We start from the raw sequence: 21,746 nt of genomic DNA on the forward strand, positions 1-21,746 counted from the left end.
GTAATTTATTGATCAACAACTATCTACATGACTACTACACTACTGGAATGTTTAAATGACTGTAACTATGGAATTCTTTCTCACAATATTCAAACTTGCCAACAGAAAGGGACTTTTAAAAAGCTTCTCTCTATCCCATATTACTACTTTTGATAATAATATCATCACCATCGTTCTAATTCGCCGTTTCAGAATCTAATGCATTCTGGGTAAAATTTTCAAAAGCGTACACCAAAGAATCGTGATTGGTTTAAAACGTTCTAAACAATGGAAATTTAACCAAACACGTAACGTTATTTTCATTTTGGGGTACAAACAATGAGATTACCCATAGTCATTTAGATTCTGAAAAGGCGAATTCCATCAATTAGTTTACTAATTGCAATAAAAAGACTACTCTCAATTATAAAATCTAATATTAGTCAATATCATAACTAAAGTATCAAGAGATCACAAAGATGAACAGCTCATTCGAAAGATTATAACAAAATACATATACTCATATGTAAATCTAAAACAACTAGGTGATGTACGTGTACAGTTGAACTGTCATGGTGTTACACAAGGATTTAGTTTTTTTTCATTTCAACATGTTCAATTGAAAAAGTGACATGTAAGTGGCTGAGATATTGATTCGTAGTGCGCTGGTATCTTTACCCTTTCCTATAAATAGCTGCACTGAATGATCAGTTGTCATTGGTTACCATCTTGTATGAAGCAAGTCTATGTATTATCATTGTTGTTTGTATTCCTCCAGGGGTTTCTCTGAATTTCGAATTCTGATGTCAGTATTCCTGCAAGGCAAAAAATTAGGATTTTTTTATTAGATACAGATTTATTATCTTAGAGTCAAGACAGAAGACAGATGGACATCCATTTAAGAATTGAATGCTTCTTTTTGTAAATTTATTGGGGTGTAAAAGCGTTGACCGAAGTACATTTTGTATGAAGCATTCTGAAAATGTACGCACGGTCAACGCTTTAAAGTTACAAAAAGAAGCATTCAATACTTATAATTACATTTTTTAGCTATGATCATGAAAACAATAATTTTATATATTTTGTTATTAATTCACCTGTGCACTTTATTGTTGGAGCACGTGTTATCATGAGTGAAAAGTTGTATTGAGCAATGCAACTGCTTACGGAATAACATGTGATGTGCAGTAAGCCAATCAGAATTAAATATTATAATGAAACATACATCTAATGTAATTATAAGCAAATACGTCGAGAGCATTCAGTATAATAATATACAAATGTATGTTAATACTTAAAGAAAATACAAGTACATCAAACCAATTTTTTTTTTAAAAAGATATAGGATAATGTCTTCAATTTCTGACACATAATCTGACAAGTCTTCTTTAAGAAATATATAAAAATGCAACAAAACCAATATTAAAGTCTTTCAGTTTGTCTTTTGTTAGAACGAGCTATCATAATAACCCCATGACCTGTATCAAACGAGTCTCCCATACTTCTACAAGACTTCTAATTGTGCTAATAAAACTGTTTTATAGTTCTTATACATGATTGATTGTTGGTTGCTTAATGTCCAGTGGCAAATATTTCATGCATATTCAGGACGACACCTCAACTGATTTTAGCACCCTAACTGGTGTCTCATTGACATACACCCTATATATAATCATGCTAATACAATGACGAACCTCTTCCGGACTTAAGATTGTGTTGGTTTAATCAGTATCACAACGCATACAATTTGATATGACAGTGCTTTAGAACATGTTGGTTTACAGGTCTTTGGTTTATGCAGGATTCAGTTTAGGCAGGTTTCACTGTACATGTATTATTGATGTATGCTGACATTTTAACCTAAGTTCGTTAGACTGTCCAGTAAAGTGATCATCATTTGCACATACCTTTGTTCTTGGTTGTCTCTGCATGAAATATGGTAGGCAGGAATTGTACTTTTAAAATCTGACAATTTGAAATCTTTTGCCTTGGCAGGAAGACCCAAGTTCATCATTTCTTCTAACCTCTCCATTCTTACGGAATCCACTTGTGACAAAAACCCTGCCGTTCCTCCAAGGGCTATAATTCCATCCTTTGTAAATTGTGGTTTAAAGACCAAATGATTCATCATAAGCCATAATTGGAGAAGTGACGACTTGTTTAACACTTTCTGTTTGGGATTTGATTCGGACTGGCGCCAAAATGGAATTGGCTGATCAAAATTTCTCAACAGTACGTCATGTTGTGGGTCATAGATATAAACATCAAAACCAAAAGGATTCAGTACAATGGTAGGGATTGCTGTGACAATGTCTGGACTATTCCAGTTTTTGGCTATTTGGTATCGTCTCTGGTAGAAAGCAAATGTAATGGCCTGACAGACAGCTTGCTTTACAACGGAATCACGTCTGAGGAAAGCAGCCTCATTGTCTAGCAGGCTTTCAAGCTTGGTTGGATCGTACTCACAAGAGGTTGTTCGTCTTTTTTTAACAAATATTTGACAATGGCCCCCTGTTCCTGGGAATAACATGATATCTGGCCTACTATACCATATATATCTATTTCCTAAAATAGAAAAGTCACAAGTATATATATATATTAATACAGAATCCCAATCTCTTATTTATATTAATACATGGAAATATTGGTCTCAATATGACAGGTTTGGCAAAGTATTATATGGACTGGAAAACCCAGAAGGGAAAACCTGGTGCTGAAAAGTTATTGAGAAAATTTGTACATAGAGTTAATGGACAAATACTTTCACATACCTATACACTTTATACTCACCGTGTACACCGGTACAGCAGATATAGGTATAACTAACCAAGCGGTTGTGTTAGATTTTTTTCTGACACAGTATGAAAATCTTTGTTTTGTTTACATAATATCAATGTGTACTTCAATCTAAACATTTGTTGTTTCAAGAAATGTTTTGGTCGTATGTTGATGATTAGAGAAGTCTCATTATTTTCCCAAAACAAGAACGCTTTCTAAAAAGATGTGCAAATACTTGTAAAAGAATTTAACGCTCGTCTCATCCGATATGATTCTATATTGATTCTAACTCTTATTCTGATAGAAGGCCACTGTCAGTCAGGGGTACTACTTGTACAAGTTATTTTTATTTACTTGAAGAAGTAAAAAAAAATGTACACATATAAGTAAATTAATAATGTTTAAATAATCTCCCTTTAATTTTTTCAAAAATTTACTTGTATAAGTAAATTTTTCTTACAATCCTACAAAAATTCTCAAGTTTTGAAATGTGAAATCAGGGCTTTAATGATTTTTCCCAGTTTAGCTCATATTTTTTAATAAGAGTTCAATGTTTCATCTCATTAATTCAACAAAGAAACTGATTGGCAAAGATCTTAAGTATTTGCCAAGGCCTTCATAAATTGCTCTTTGGGGGCTTGTAAATTAACAGTGTTCTGAAGATAACAGACAAATGGGATTTTCATTGCCCATGAAATTACACTTAAATCATTAGTAAAGACATCTGCAAAGGGCAGAAAACTTAAAATTATATTAGAGCAAAGAAATCCTAAGAATTCAATAAAAGAAGATAGGATGACTTTTTTACCTACACAATTAAGTAAAAAAATCTGAATGTCTGACATAACTCAGCCAATATTTTTTTTTACCTATACAAGTAAATAAAATTCACTTGTATACATGTAATTAGCCTACAAATTTACTTATATAAGTATATTAATATTACTTCTTCAAGTAATTAAAAATAACTTGTACAAGTAGTACCCCTGACTGACTGTATGTACATAATATGTATAGCTGGCAAAATGCATATATACAGGTTGCACTTTGTAAATACAACTGTTTCTCAAACCACGCCTCTTTTGGGGAGATTTAGAATATTCATAGAAAATTAATTTTGTTTACATACTGGTTCCCAGTTATGCTCTCTGTGTTCCATCTCATAGAGACATTATCAACTTGGGAATGTTACCAGTAAATATACATGTGCATATTGTTTACATTGAAATCTGTGGTAACCCTTCATTCGAGGTAGGGGTAGTTAAGAAAATTAGTGTTAGTTTAAACTCTGAAAAGTTCAGGGCATATAAACGTTGAAAATATGCCGACAGCCCTATATTTTGACCTTTGAAAAAAATTGTGGTGCATATGAACTTTCAATTCTAGGATAAGATTTTTTTCAAAACTTCATAGTAAAAGTGGTACAGTTTTAGCCGTAAAAGGAGTTCCTAAGGGAAATTGCATTGTCAATATTTACAGAAATGCAACCTATAGATATATCTGCTGTATGACACATTTGCAATGCATATATAACCCCCTATTTTATTTGTAAACCAACAAATTAATTTAAAAAAAACTTGGCTAAATCCTGACATACACATGATATACATGCATTACATGCAATGTCAAACCTAATGACTTACCAAATGTTGTCTTCCCATAATGCACTTTTCTTTGACATATATTACAAGGGCATTGGTCAGGTTTATTTTTGTAGTTAACTTTAACTGTACATGTGTTGCCAAGTTTGTTCTCCTGAACTAAATGTGATAAAATGTGGGTAACAAAAACCGCTGACATTTCTGGTTCTGATATGTTGTTATAGTTGTTAAACACGTAATTCGACAGGCAACCTTCATGGTATTCTGAAAGTAAAATAATATTCATTATTATTGGTTATTCAAGTACATAATGTACCTCCAAAAACAACCTTCTGTATTCTGAAAGAAAAATACATTGATTGTTATAGGTTATACAAAGTGCATTCATATTCTTACATTGGCAAGTCTGAGTGAGTGTTTTAAAATTAGTAAATTTAACCATCAGATTTGGATAAATCCAATAATCAAAGAGTACCTATATATATTAAACAGCCTTCAATCATGAGAAAAATCTATAGTCATAACTGAAGAGTCGACTATAAAAGGCCTGACATGAAAAATTTGAAACAATTGAATTGAAAACTTTAAAATATATACATTATACATTGTCTTCTAAACATTGGCCCAACAATGTTAGATCTGTAAATTTGCATTTGCAAATTTTTCGTATTTCCTTAGCCAGGATTTGAACTCATGCTACTGAGATATTGTGACACCAAATCGCCTTACAGTGTATCCCACACGCTAGACCACTTGACCACCTAGTCTTCAAAATAAAGCTTTTGGTGGCTTGGTGTTATCTTTCCTTGTCAGTTTTAATCTAGCGTCGTAATACAGGACATGATATATAAGGCATGAAAATGGAATTGTTACAGATCAGCTGAATTAACTATTACAAAGGATCCTACAATTTAATGCAAGATACAAAACTAGTTTACATAAAAATCTGGCCAGAGTTGTACACAGAAGAGTGCTTAAATAAATGATGCAATTTACCATATAACCAATAACAAATTTCCAAGCGCGTCCAACAGTCATAACTAATATCAAGCTACATGTATGATAATTTTTTCACATAAATCTAACAAGAATTGTACAAATAGACAACTTTCGAGTTCAATGCATTTCCGTCAAAAACTCTGGTTTTAGCATGCTTAGTGAACCTCATTCGTGCATTTAGGGGCATCGTCACTTCTGTTCCAATGTTGAGCGAGTGGTTGGAAAACTATAATGCTATGTTGCATGAATTAATCGGCAAATAAGTTTCTCATAATTGACTATCAACACTGCTGTCATTAGGGAATTATAATTAAGTACTTACAAAACAAATATAATTTTTAGATTATCCTGCATAATGACGATCAATAAGACGCTTGATGAACATTAATAGTGCATGGATACAGGCGATCCCCTCTATCTGGTAAATGACATCATAACGGCATGCATGATTGATGAGTTTTTTCCGGTGACGGATGAACTCAAAAGTGGTCTATTAGAGCCCTATAGAAGCAATTTTTCTTATAGTTTTTTTTTCAAGGGACATAACTCTCTTCAAAATAACTGCTCCAATTAAAATTTTAAACTCCTGCAAGAAATTGCTGATATAAACCTATAACTTAAGTTTCATAAAAATCTGACAAGAATTGTACACGTACAAAATGTAAGAGTTCTAACAAGACTGGATGGACAGACCCACAGACTGACTGACGCCTGGTATTTCTGTATCCTGCTCAATCTCATCCAAGACATTGCTGATAAAAACTTATGATAAACATCAGGCAAGATTTAAACATATGAGACCCCTAACTATGCTATTCTCCATATAATTATTGTTTCTAAGGGGCACAACTCTTTTAATCAAAGAGCAGAATGCTCTGAGGGATATGATTGCCATAGTTTTCATTGACACATGTATAGCAGTTCTGCCAACTTTTCATTAAGCAAATGCGTGAGATTTGGCCAAAATTTAAAAGATGAAAGAGGAAAAAAATAGATCCAAGGATACTGCCGCAAAAAAGCATGAACATGCATGAGTCTCACGCATTTTTGGCAGCCCTGGTACAGCTGGATAGTATTATTTATTTTCAAAACTAATTCAACAGTTCAACTGCACATGCAAAATGTTATAATCAGAATAGTCACACAACTTTAAAAATGGCCAATCCTGGATACAATACCATACAAGTGTATGAGCAACGTACTTATTGTGTTTTATTTTTGTACTATCAATTCCAAGTTTACTTTCCACAGCAGTCACTGAGAATGAGATAAGGTGTTTCACTTCGTATCTAATCACCGTTAATTCTAGGAGGAACCCCATTTCTAACTCTTTAAATATTAATTTCCTTTGGGTCAGTGCCAGTGGGCATGACTCCTTTCCATACACACTAATCTGTTTAAATTGAGATCGCTCTTAATATAATACGACGTTTATCGACATTTAAAGAGTTAATTTTCTTGACGAGTCGTACTGCATTTCAATTTTGACGGAAAATACTTCCAATATACAATACAATATACAATAATACAATACAATACAATATTTTTTATTTTCCAAATTAAAGGGCCCATTAAGAGCATAACATTAATTACAACATGACATAAACATTACAGAGTGATTAAAGAAACATAAAATAATAATTGAAATTCAAATGCATGAAGAAAGGATCAGTGGTCAAGGGGAGATAATTTTGATATATTTTAGAGTATCCAACTAATTTTCTGATTTTCTTAGTTGCAGGCCTTTATCCAGGTATGCACATAAAATAGATAGAAATCTGCTATCTTCATTAATCATGATCCATGAAAAAAGATCATTTATATTTAAACTATCTAAACTGGGGTATTTTTTTATATAATCAGTGATATCTCTTCTGAGGTTATTGTAAATAGGGCATTCCAGAAGAAAGTGCATTTCATTTTCAATACAATTTGTATTACAATATAAACATATCCTCTCATGTCGAGGTAATATTTCATATTTACCACATACATTGGTAATTCGTTCATGTCTGCCAGTTTCTATTCTTAAACAGTGATTGCTAAGTCTGTATTTTGTTAATAAATGTTTTTGTGGGTGCTTTAAATCTAAATAATTTTCATAGTCAAATGACTTTTTGAATGAAAAATAAGTGTCCAATTTGCCTTGATTCTGTAAATAAAAATCTCGCATTTTCTCCCAATCATTTTGAAAATTTAATTTGAGCTGTTTTTTCAATAAGTTTTTAAATTTATTTTTTCCTAGATTTTTACATATATTTAGGTCAATACCCAATTTTTCACTGTAGAAAATGATATTAGAGAGCCATGAATTATTGGAACTGGTTTGACCTTTACTTTCTATCATTTTTAACTCAGCATAAGCATTTTTCAATAAATCAGATGGAGAATTCTCTAGTCTATGCCAATACATAAACATATGTGTTAGCAAATTTATATAAAGAGGATATCTACCCAATTCAGACAGGACTGCTACATTTGTGCACATCTTTGTAACACCAATAATATACTTACAAAATTTTAAATTTAGCTTCTCAAACTCCCAATCTTTAAATATGTCATAAAGGGACAAATTTTTCCTTTTAGAAGTAATGTTAATAACACCCCAATTTTCACAACCATAAGTTACAATTGGCTGTATACAGCGATCAAATAAATGCAAAAGAGTTTTAATAGGAGGATTAGATGATTTCAAATCTTTATAAAGTTTAAAACTGGCCTTTTGACCTTTTTGGAATAATTGTTTCCTGGCTTCATTAAAGTTTCCAGTATTTTGGATGACTATGCCAAGATATTTGTATTGTTTAACACATTCAATAGAATTATTTCCTACATTGAAATTTTCATTAAGGAGTCTACCACTCCTATTGAATATTATAATCTTGGTTTTCTTCACATTTATTTCCATACACCAATCTTTGCAGAATGTGCACAAAGTATCAAGTCTCTTCTGAAGCCCTTCTTTTGAGTCAGATATTAATACAAGATCATCAGCATAAAGTAGACATGGTATCTTTTCATCATTTAAATTGACATCATCATAATTGTTAGATAATATATCTGGCAAATCATTAATAAACAGTTTAAACAATGTGGGACTCAAAACGTCACCTTGTCGTACACCAACATTATATCTAAAAAAATCAGTTATTTTGTCTTCTACTTTAACACACACTTTGTCGTCACTATACATAGATTTCAAAATGTTATAAAAAATACCATTATTTGTATGCTGTAATAATTTGTATAATATACCAATATGAATAACCTTGTCAAAGGCCTTGCGAAAATCTACAAAACATACATACAATTTACCTTTGCCTCTTTTAACATATTTTTCTATGAGACATTTTAGTACAAAAATGTGATCCGAAGTGCGAGCTTTCTTAGAAAAACCAATTTGAGTTTTGTTTATGATATTTTTATCAGATAAAAATTTATCAAGTCTGTTATACAGGATGGTATTGAAAAGTTTGCCAAGACTATTATTGATGGCAATACCTCTGTAATTTTCAGGGTTCTGCGGGTTATCAGATTTGAATATAGGAGTAATGTAGCTCTCAGACCAATTACTGGGATAAATGCCAGATAGAAGAATGGCATTAAAAAGTTTTAGTAAGCAATCTTGCATATAACTCTGTGAAACTTTTAACATTTCATTTGTAATAGTGTCTAGACCTGGACTTTTCCCAGATTTTAATTGCCTCAGGGCTTTTTGGAGTTCACCAGGGGTGATTTTAAAGTCAATCTCACTGAATCCAAAGTTTTTCTTTTCTAATAGTTCAAGTTTACTCTTTATCTCTTTTATCTTGGACTTTATGTGTTCATTTTCAGGAATGGATGACAAGTCAGAGAAATATTTATACCAAATGTCACCATCTATGTTGTTTTTAGTTTCTGAATTATTTTCAAGACGGAGTTGATTGACAAGGTTCCAATAATCCTTTGGATTTTCTGATTCTAGATTGCTTAAACGGTCCAAAATATTTTCTCTAAATTCTCTTTTCTTTTTCCTCCTTAGTTTGGCAAATTGTTTATTAAGTTTAAAAAAAGAGCCACGCACTATCGGATCTTTCGGAAATTTTGACATTAATATAGATTTATCATTAACATGTTTTTTCAAACTTTTTAAATCTTGGTCAAACCATTTTTTATGATTACATGTTTTTACCCTTTTCTTCTTCTTTTTTAGTGATACTTTGCACACTTTTTCGTATATTGAATGAATACTATATGTGGCATCATTCACATTCTTTTTGTCTAAGATAATTTTGTTATTTAAAAAATATTTTAGCTCATTTTGTATGACAGGATGTGTAAATGATTCCTGGAAATTTTGAATACTTTCTGTGTCCCATTTATACCTCAAAGGAAAGTCTTTCATATGACTTTTATTTTTCTCCAATTGGAAAGATGCTAAAATCTTAAAAGTGATTTTGCAATGGCAATCAGAAAAATTTGCCTTAAAATCTGATACATTAAAATATAAAATTTGCTGGAGTAGGCTTTGAGAAACTAAAGCATAATCAACTACACTGCATCAATTAGGTTTGAAACATGTAAATTTACCCGTGCTATCACCACACATACGCCCATTCAAGATACGTAACTGATTACCTATACAAAATTCTAGCAAGTTTTTCCCTCTGGAATCAGTTATTAAATCTTTACTGACCCTTTCCTCTGTGAAACAGTCTACATCATAATTTTCATCAAATAAAGGAACATGGGAGGTGCTGTCACCATCAATATAGTCTTTTTCTGACCCAGTTCTGGCATTAAGATCCCCTACTAACAGGATGTCCCCCATAGACCCATAACTATCAGTTATATCCTTTTCTATTATCTCCAGTAGGTCTGTTTGGCTTTTGGGAGCATAGTATATCAAGCACAGATATATATCTTTGTTTAAATTGAAAAATTCTCTCTTCAATTTTAGCCATTGGTATTCTGAGGTCCCGTTATTCAAAAAATTTACACCTTTACGAATTTCTTTACGTATGAGAATCCCTAGACCACCAAAATATCTGTTATTTTTAGATTTTGGTCTGCAGAATGGATAGTACAAAAAGTTATCAAATTTCAAATGATTTTCATAACCAACATGGGTCTCAGTTAATAAAACTAAATCATTTTGTGCTAATTCTGATAAAAAATTCTTATCATTTGACTTATCATGATGTTCTGACAGCAACCCCCCAACATTCCAGCTGCATATATTTAGACTAGTTTTCATATTGTATCTTATAATAACGTATATATGTATTTGTATATTTATGTGTACACACTACACTAGCCTTTTTTTTTTTTTAAATCTCTTATATCTGTATTTGGTTGTACAATATATTTGAATATCTATTACGTTGTATATCTAGATCTATTTTTAGTTGTACACAAAAAATTGAATTTACTGTTATAAATGTTAAATGTTATATAAAAAAAAATAGTACTAAAAAATGTTTATTGAAATAATCTCTCTACCTGAGGATTATTTAGCTGATATAATATTCAAAATAACAACACAGCTCAGTACAATTTGTTTAAAAAGAAGATATCAATGAGGTTTATACTATAGGTAATTTTAACAGTCTATCGGTATCCTCTACGGCCACGTCCATAGCCACGTCTGCCGCCTCTGCCTCTATAGGGTCGCCCTCTTCCATATCCAGTTCTTCCCTGTGTACTGCGTGGAGGCAAATTAAGGGCTTTATCGATACAGTCACGGATATTTGCAGCTAGTACAGCAGTTCCATCAGGAGTAAGATGAAATTGGTCCTGAGCTATATATCTATTCATCACTTGTCCTTTGTATGCCAAGTTGCTATTGTCGCATAGGATAACAGAGTCATCTCCCCTGAACTTGGTTTTCATTAGAATTGTTATAAGTTGTCCATCTGAGTTATAATCTTCAGAATCGCTTCTCGGTGTTGGCAAGGAGATCACGATCTTGATATTATTGAAACGTGAACGTATATCATCGCATATCCTAGTCATTCTGTCAACACAGTCATTTGGAGTTTTGTTCATTAACTCGTTCGTTAAGGAGTGTAACACAATAACGTTTGGTTCACTCTCAAGCTTTTGGAGTTCTTTTTCTGTTTCGTCAAGGGTATATGCTGTAACTTTGTGCACATTGTAGTCTGGTGAGATTCTAGGGTCTATGTTTTCAGTATTTGAGGTGCCCATGAGAATAACTGATGGTTTTGATGGTCTAGATATTGGCACAGTTTGGAATTCTCCGTCGCCACTACTGGCATGTATTTTTAAACTAAGAATCTCTTTTTCTTTGTCTTCAATGTCTTTGCGAAAAGCAGTAAATGATGATTCTAATGATTCTATTTTGTTTTTCCTTACCTGCATCTCCTTGTTAATTTCACCAAGTTCCAGGTCTAGTTTATTAATTTTGTCACTTTGTGATTTATTTTTCTGTGTAAGCATCTCACATTTAGTTTCCATTTTGGTTTTCAGTAGTTCTTTTTCAAGTGTTGTTTCATGATTTATATGCTGAATTTTGCATTTTAGTTCTCCATTTTCTCTTTCTAAATTAGCCTTTTTGTTAATCACAGATTCTACTTTGTCCATCATTTGAGTAAATCTTTCTTCATTTTGTTGAATGGTATGTTTATATGCAATGTCCATTGAAGTCATTTTCAAAACCAGCATGTCAGTTTGTTGTTGACATATTTTATCAAGAGCGCTGGTAAAATGTTTTTCCATACATGTCATAAATTTTTCCATGTTATTATTTTGATCCATTGTCTGAGACACTACATTTTTTTCGTGTTGTTCCATTGTTTGGTTCTCATTGTTTTTGTTGGATATTTCTTTAGTGCCTGATGGGCTCTTTACGAAGGTGTTATGGTTAATATCTAAAGTAGCCGTATCCGTGATATCTGATTGTAATGTTTGTTTGGCATTTTTAATCTTTGTTGAGTCTTTGTCTTCACTAGTTGACAAATTATGGGCAACAACTTTCTCAACAAGAACTCCGGAAGGGAGACAACTCGAAACGATAATATGGAAGACTCCATTTCGGGTGAAGGGGTGTTATAACTTATAGGTAAACCCGTTACGATGTGGACATTTACTTTTATAATTTAAATGATGTATACGATTTAAAATTATGCAACAACAATAACCCTCAATAGCAGACAGACATAGAAATAATCCCATGAGTTTCAAATTAATCAATGCAGCGGGGAATCCAGAGCAACCACTCAATTTGATACCCCTTGAAATCAAGACAAGAGTGCACACACTGAAATGTCTCGCCTTCTTTACTAATCATTGATATTATGTTGATAGTCCTAAGTATAAAGCTTTATTACAACTGTCACATAAACTTAACATTAACCAAGATAGCTAAACAAAGACCAATGAACCATGAAAATGAGGTCAAGGTCAGATGAACCATGCCAGGCAGACATGTACAGCTAACAAAGCTTCCATACAACAAATATAGTTGACCTACTACTTATAGTTTAAGAAAAATAGACCAAAACACAAAAACTTAACACTGTGCAATGAACCGTGCAATTGAGGTCATGGTCAAATAAAACCTGCGGGACTGACATATAGATCATAATATATTTCCATACACCAAATATAGTTGACCTTTGGCATATAATATTAGATAAAAAGACCAAAACTTAAAAACTTAACTTTGACCACTGAACCATGCAAATTAGGTCAAGGTCAGATGACATCTGCCTGCTAGACATGTACACCTTACAATCATTCCATACAACAAATATAGTAGACCTATTGCATAAAGTATGAGAAAAACAGACCAAAACACAAAAACTTAACTATAACCACTGAACCATGAAAATGAGGTCAAGGTCAGATGACACCTGCCAGTTGGACATGTACACCTTCCAGTCCTTTCATACACCAAATATACTAGCCCTATTGCTTATAGCATCTGAGATATGGACTTGACCACCAAAACTTAACCTTGTTCACTGATCCATGAAATGAGATCGAGGTCAAGTGAAAACTGTCTGACAGTCATGAGGACCTCGCAAGGTACGCACATACCAAATATAGTTATCCTATTACATGTACTTATAATAAGAAAGAATTCAACATTACAAAAATTCTGAACTTTTTTTTCAAGTGGTCACTGAACCATGAAAATGAGGTCAAGGACATTGGACATGTGACTGACGAAAACTTCGTAACATGAGGCATCTATATACAAAGTATGAAGCATCCAGGTCTTTCACCTTCTAAAATATAAACCTTTTAAGAAGTTAGCTAACGCCGCCGCCGTAGGATCACTATCCCTATGTCGAGCTTTCTGCAACAAAAGTTGCAGGCTCGACAAAAACTATACGCATGCGCATTAATACATTAACAAACCCGCGACTTGCGATTTGGAACAAAAACGTTTATTAAATGATATGATGAATGGTTCTCCATTTCTTTATGAGAGTACAGCATCAAATATCAGTTTCATGACCGTAAAATAAGAAAAACGCCACTTCAGTTCCTATATGACAGATATAGAATTATTGGAATTCAGAGAATTCTCCCATTTATCAAAACTGGGGAATTCCCTCTGACGTGTTTCAAAATTTATAAAAACACTAAATATAAATACTGCTTAATTCTGATTTTCCGTGTTGTTAAAAACACGTATATAAGTCAAGGGAAATATCAAACATGAAGATTATGAGAAGAACATTACAGGAAAGTTGTTTATGTTCAATCCTTTTGCTTGTTTTTACCTTTTAAAGCAAGACAATCATAAGAATCTGAGATGTTGCTGAATGTTTAGAATAAAACGGTTGACGTGAGGGAATGCAGCCCTGAGTCAACGGTAAAAGTCTACAGATTGCTTGAAAGCAAGCAATCGTATCCCAAAAAACAGCTGTGCCAGAAGCCCATGATTACCCTGTCAAGATTTTCAAATAATAAAGTTCAACAACTTGTCATATCAGAAATTTATAAAAATCAAACTGGAGCTTATGTCAATAATGTCAATAGATATAACATTTCACCAAAGTTTCATGAGAACTGCTGAAACTTTGAAAGCATTTTTGAGCTATTGTCCAAAAACTTGAAAATCCTCCCTTTTTTTATAAATAAAATCCCATAACTTGGAAACCTAAAATCTATATCAATAAAATCAAAAGGGAGCTTACGTCAACAGATATTAAATATTATCCAAAGTTTCATTAGACCTGCTGAACGGATTTTTGAGTTCTTGTTCAAAAACTGGAAAATCCCCCTTTTTTAAAGAATAAAACCCTGTAATATGGAAACGTAAATTTACAATTTTATAAAAATCAGAAGAGAGCTCATGTCAAAATATTTAAACAATTCACCAAATTTTCTTGCAATTTGGTTAAAGCATTTTATAGTTATTGTCTGAAAACTGGAAAATCCCCCTTTTTTAATGAAGAAAACCCAATAACTTGTAATGGTATAATCTAAAATCTATAAAAAAAAAAACAAGAGGGAGCTCACGTCAGTAGATATAAACAATTTCTTTAAGTTTTATGCAAATTGGTTAAAGCGATTTTGAGTTAATGTCTGACATGTTTACGATGGACAGACGGACAACGGTATACCTTTAATACCTCCGGTAAAAAAGGTATACAAATTATTTATGACATTGCTAATATAAATTTATGATATACGTTTCGTAAAAATCTGACAAGAGTTTAACAAGAGACACTAGCTTATTACTTACTAATTTTGCATGTGATTAATGTTTTCAAGCTGAAGGGGCATAACTGTTTTTAATTATTCATCTTCATTTAGACTGATTTTTTCAAAACTGGTCAAAATCTTGCTTCAGGGTATCAGAAGTTTTGACACCCCAACGATATTTTTCATATATTTTTTTTAATCTTATCATTATATTGAACTTTTTGTTTCACAAAATTTAAAGTTGAAAGATATCCACTGAATATTAAAAAAGTTATTGAAGTTAGAATTAGTCCGATCATAGATTGTCAAGTCCCTTCAGGTCTTTTCATTTCTCCGTTCAGGTCCAACTTTTAGCATAAAAAAAATGTTTTTAATATAAAACATTTAAATTTTAATGAAATTTGGATATTTACAATTAATAAAATTTCAACTTGAAGAAATTCCATCCAATAATAAAAAAGTTATTGCAATTTGATTAATTTTAGTCGTACACTTTCAGGTCTTTTCAGGTCCGGTTTCAGGTCTTTAGTGTAACTCTTGTTTTTGCATATAATTTAATCTGGGTTCAAACGCACGTGTGATCAATCAATAAAACGTGAAAGGAAATATAAAAATCAAAATGTCTAGCCATCAGTTGTTGTGGTTTCGGCTCAATGCTGAGTACAGGCAATCATTGATCTGACAAACGGCTACCCGTTGTTCGTCATCATTTACATTCGAAGATATCTTTTATGAAGCTAAAAGGGTAAATAAAGTCTGTCAATATTTTCGTTTGATGATATCAAACACATTCGATTTCGACAACAGCCGTGGGTATCACCTATCATAGTTCGAGATTACTCTGACGTATAACGCCAGAGTAATTTCGGACTTCACCTATCAATATTGGCACTGACATGGATAGTTCTGTGTTGGAGAGTTAAACTGTAAATTTGTGAATTTCGAAATAGATAGAACACCCTCCGATGATCCGATCCAAACAATAATTTAATTGAATTACCAACAGGTCCCCCTAAAGAAAATGTGTTTGCACTATTAATAAAAAAAATCAATAGAACTTCCTAAAAAACCTAAACCAAAATCGTGTGAACAGGGCAAGGAGAAATTGATAGAAACTGTTGTGTGACCTTATTGATCTGGCTAGTACTATATAGATTGTGGGTGATCTTCAGATACTTTAGAATCAGGGACAATTGTGCAGAATAAACTTTAAAATGCTTTGTGGTATAAAGACCCTATCCATCAAAGACTGCAATTTACTGTGAAATATGTCAAAATCCTACTATCAAAATAAAATCTATCCCATATCAAAAATTTATTCATTCCCAGAGTGCATCTTACAATTCACAGTAGTAGTTAGTTTTGATGAGAACACATATCCTTCTGTTCATCTTTTAGTTTCCAAGCACATCTCTTAACATAACAATAAGAGATGTGGTTAATTCCCAATGATATAAATATCCACCAAAATTCAAAAGAAGTATAGATGTAAGCAATTATATGCAACCAAACATTCTTAAACCGTGAGAAAATCCTGTGTTTTGTTTGGGGCCTTTCCAGAATTAATTGTATGGGGGGAGGAAGGCACCTGTATTAACATTTGATGGGTGGTGGTTATTTTAAGAAAGATTGCTTGAACATTTAAATGAAGTATCCAAATTAAAATGTATGCATGGTGGGGTCAGATAAAAAGTGCCTTCCTTCCCTCCACCATACATTTATTTTTTGAACAGCCCTTGGTGAAATTTAATTCAACCTCAAACATTAAAAAAGGCTGTTCCGCATAAAGTTACAAACTGAAAGTATCAATTTAATAACTGTCATGTGTTTCTTACAGACCACTCAAAAACTCATTTTCAAGAATTTTTTAAAAACAAAAAAATTTCGCTCGCTTGCCCCATTTTTTTTAGAGCAAATGTCCGAAGAACTATTTATCAAATTGGTGTGGCCTAAGTTTTCAATTTTCACTACTAAAATAACAGGATGTTTACAGTATTGTCTCCCCTCAAAACATGTATATATATTCAATCTTGTTTTCAAAATAATATTAATCATTCAACATTTAGACATCAACTTCATCAAAAACTACCTTGACCAAAAACTTAAACTTGAAGCGGGACAGAAGGACGGATGAACAAACGCATAGACCAGAAAACAAAATGCCCATAAATGGTACACAATCAAAGCGCTGTAAGCGCTGAAGGCAGTTAACCAAAAACCAAGACAACCGTAATTATGAAAGCTGTGGCAAAGTTGACTCAACATTAAACATTCATATATAGTACATTTATGTTTATCTAATGATTTATTTATTAAGGCAAATAATTTATATGTTATCAAGGTTTCAAAAGCAATGCATATAGCAATGTATATTTTTTTATGGTGAGTCTGCAGTGGTACAAGTTCCCAATGAGTGCAGTTGTTCTACTTGGTAGTTAACCTTGGTTTTATTTGAATGCTAGAAGTTCAAGTTGACTTAGTATGAACATGTAATAGTATGAATGGACTAGTTTCCCTGGAAAGAAAACTGAATTTGTGTTCTATAGTACAAAAGTTATGAGACACGAATCAGAAAAATGTTCACTACAACAGGGATCAAATGTGAGGTCTTACCGACTTGCCCATAGTAAATGTAAATGATTTCTTATTTTGTCCCGTACATATGAATATATATAATTTAGGGGTGGTGATCTCAACGGTTTTCAAGTTCTTAAACAGGTAGGGGTAGGCAGAGGATTTAGGGGGGGCCTTTTTTGGGAAAAGAATTGGTTGCTTATATAGGGAATCACTGAAGCGTATCTGGGAGCGGGCCCATCTTAGGTCAGTCAGTGGGCCCCCACTTATGAAAATTTCTGGATCCCCCACTGGGGGTAGGGTGACCCTAGGGACTTCCCCTAAATTTCATTTTATTTGTTATATTGTCCCATACATGTACATAAATATATATGGTTTAGGGGTGGGGATCTCATTGGTTTCCAAGTTCTCAAACAGGAGGGGTAGGGTGACCCCAGGGACTCCCCCTAAATGTATATTTCATTTGATTTGCTATATTGTCCCATACATGAGTATATATATGGCTAAGGGGTGAGGATCTTGATCTTAGGTCAGTCAGTGGGCCCCCACTTATGAAAATTTCTGGATCCCCCACTGGGGGTAGGGTGACCCTATGGATTTCCCCTACATTTCATTTAATTAGTTATATTGGCCCATATATGAATATATATTGTTTTGGTGTGGGGATCTCGACCGTTTCCAAGTTCTCAAATAGGAGGGTTGGGGTGACCACAGGGACTTCCCCTATATTTCATTTGATTTGTTATATTGTCCCATACATGAGTATATATGGTTTAGGGGTGAGGATCTTGACCATTTCTAAGTTCTCAAACAGGAGGGTGTACAGTGACCCAAGGGACTCCCCTATCTTTCATTTGAATTGTTTTATTGTCCCGTACATGAATATATATGGTTAAGGGGTGTGGATCTCGACCGTTTCCAAGTTCTCAAACAGGAGGGGGTGGGGTAACTCCAGGGACTCCCCCTATATTTCATTTTATTTATTATATTGTCCTATACTTGAATATATGCAGGGGCGGATTTAGTCGGAGGGGGGCGGGCGTGCACCGCCCTTAAATTTGCAAAGCATGGGTTGTTCTCAGCTTAATAAAGAATATTCCGATAATTTTACCTCAAATTTTTTTAGCCTCGCTCTGTTCGGAGAAAATTTATGTTTGCGCCCCTCCTAACCTAAAATCCTGGATCTGCCCGTCATATGGTTTAGGGGTGGGGATCTCGACCGTTACCAAGTTATTAAACAGGAGGGGGTAGAGTGGCCCAAAGGATGCCACCTATATATCTTATGATTTACTTACATTCAGGTATATATAATATAGTTGCATTATTTGTGAAAATAAAGAAACTTTCAGCTACTTTAATTGACCCTTCAAAATTGAGATAAAAAAATAACCCTTCGAAATTGCAATAATATGTTTACACTTTAAAAGCATCTCACATGCATTATCATCATTTATGACTGATTTAGACTGTGAACATAAACATGTATATTCTTAGATATACTATTCCCAGCTGTCACCTTGTATTGGATTTTTAAATTAAAATTTGTCAAAAAGAATTTTGAGTTTCTGTATAAAATATTTTTCTGCTTTTTCTTTCTTTTACATATATCTTTTGGTTTACAATTCCAGTGTTTATATTCATTTACCATGCATAGATGTATTTTTTCACCTGTTTGGATTTATTTTGTAATTGATCGCCAAACCAGGAATTACCCTTATCCGCTTCTGGAATCGGATCCGATAGTGTAAAATTTTGTCTTCACGGCCGCCATTGTTATGTATTTACAATGTTGTTTTTGTCAATCAGATACGATTTTACTCGAATTTATACAATATTTGTCGGCGATTTTCTGTATAAAGCTAGCGGTTGAACAAAATGAACATCGCTGTCATGAATAATAATGATAAAAATAAGTTTTTAGCTCGTTCAATTGGAGACTTTGGTGAACATGTTGAAAAGGTTTGCAAAGTTAATTCTTATTTTCTTTAGTCGAAGGTGACTACGTCGGGCGTAGCTAGAAAGCAACTATCCTAGTTGAAATTCCGCTTGCAAAAGTGGAAGGTCGCGGACCTCGGACCCCCGCTAATTTGCACACCTGCCTCCAAATTGAAAAGATACGAAAATTTCTTTTTCTAATTTGAAATTGCCGCCAACAGCATGAACAGTTGAACTTATTATATAATAGACTACTGACGTAGTTGTACTACGCATTGATGACAAACAATATTCCTACGACTTTTGCCATTTTGGAAATCTAAACTGCTTGTCTTAAGAGATTTTCGGCGATTTAATATTTCATACAATTGTTCTTTGACATCTTGGCCAAAAGCACAGGTCATAATAAACTACACAAGGATTCCTAATGAGCACTACTTCCTATGTGTAACCTCAAAACTTTTGGATAAATCGACGATCATTTAAGGTTTTTCTGGTCATATTTTTTGTAATCCAGAATAAAAAGTATTAAAAAAGTGTTCAATTAGTTATATATAACATAGTAGCAAGCTAGATAATGACAATGGCAAGTATTTCAGCATTTATTGGGTAGAACACAAATCTAGGGTGCTCGCATAATGCAGCTTAACTGCATAAAAACATGATCAATATAATACTTTTTCACCAATTAAGTAAATAAAATGGTTAATTTTAGTTGGGGAAAGTTTTTTTTATACAAAACTGTTTAAAGCACCCTTTACCATGTTTACCTTATTCAAACAATGTTTTGGCACTAGGTTATACTTGTTTACTATATTAGAACAATGTTTTGGCACTCAACTGCTCAAGATAGGGTCTTATCCTCAAGCACTCGACATGCTAGTGGGCTCTCTGACAACACCCCTTCCCCCTTTTTTTTACTGTTAACAATTTCAAATATTTTTAACTGTATATTTATTAAAACCCACCTAAAGAACATAAATACTCATTTAACAAATTCAGGACAAGATTTTGCCTGTTGTCATCCACAATATTAGCGTCACGGATGACATCAAATCCCTTGCTGAATATTGACTCAAAATCAACGGAGTAAGTACTGATGGCATTCTGGTTTACATCTTGGTCTGTGAGAAACTCTTCGCGAACAAACTGTCTACTGTTGTTTTCAATGTATGAAAATACTTCGGAACCCCCATAACGCTTTCCGAATGACAACGCTCCGACTCTCAACGGACGCAATTGAAAATCTTGGTAGCTAGAAAGTACATTTGTCAAAGTCGTGTTTTTCCCATTTGAAATTTGTCTGCCGCATCCTTGGGGGTTTAAACTTGTTGGAATATATCTTATGATAGGGGAACAGCGATGCATGATGGTTGTCAATGATTGTCAGTCTAATTTGTATAACTGGAACCATTCATTCGGTAATTCTTTCACTAACTGCAAATGCCAAATCAACGGGTCTGTTCCATTAGGGGAGAGTAACGAATGGTTCTATGTTCCTCTGAAAACTGGCGGGGTTTTATGGGGCTCTAAAGGGAGATTGCATTTCCCATCATATTCTATAATATTTGTGCCGTATTTCTCTATTTTATAATGATATAAGAAGTTGTTATTAATTTAATTTTAAAATCATGTGTTTGTGCTTTTTTTATTCCAAATTTCACCATACTACATGTATATCAGGAACCGATGATGTAACGGTGATACAAATAACGTCTGTTCAAGTTATATATGTCTCTGTATTATATGTCTTTAGTTCTATTTATCTCGCCCATGATTCGTCTATTAAGTAAGTAAAGTACAACTTAATTTAAATAACGCGAATTGTCAAAATTGGGTTCTTCTTCCGGGTACGGGAAAGACTCCGGTGCCGGAGTGTGGAATACCCCGGCTAGAGGTATTAGGAGGGGATGAGATCTCAAAAAACTTGTTTAACCATACCACTATGTTTCCCTCCTCCTAAGTCAAGAGCCTCTAACCTTTGTAAATGTTTATGAGTTTTAATTTTAGTTCACTTATATATATTTCGGTGTCAGTTTAGTATGAGGTCCTGATTATCACTGAACTAGTACACATTTTTCTTTTGGGGCCAGCTGAAGCACGCCTCCAGTTGTTTTCTGCTCTTTGGTCGGTTGCTGTCACTTTGACACATTCCCCATTTTCAATTTTTCCTTTTTATAAATTTCATAATTTCGGAGTATCTTCACAGAATATAAAAGT

General features: G+C 33.3%; 1 protein-coding gene across 1 annotated transcript; it reads right to left on the reverse strand.

Moving 5' to 3' along the window:
* Positions 1–428: 428 nt before the first annotated feature.
* On the reverse strand, positions 429–20,997 carry LOC139485877 (uncharacterized). The gene is made up of 4 exons (XM_071270528.1): positions 20,495–20,997; positions 4,401–4,622; positions 1,887–2,544; positions 429–794 (listed from the first exon to the last, which is right to left on the reverse strand). The coding sequence occupies exons 1-4, from the start codon at positions 20,892–20,894 to the stop codon at positions 734–736; spliced, it is 1,341 nt and encodes a 446-aa protein (XP_071126629.1). The 5' UTR covers positions 20,895–20,997; the 3' UTR covers positions 429–733.
* Between the last annotated feature and the right edge of the window lie 749 nt (positions 20,998–21,746).

The sequence above is a fragment of the Mytilus edulis genome, chromosome 8, assembly GCF_963676685.1.
Source record: "Mytilus edulis chromosome 8, xbMytEdul2.2, whole genome shotgun sequence".
NCBI classification, from domain to species: domain Eukaryota; kingdom Metazoa; phylum Mollusca; class Bivalvia; order Mytilida; family Mytilidae; genus Mytilus; species Mytilus edulis.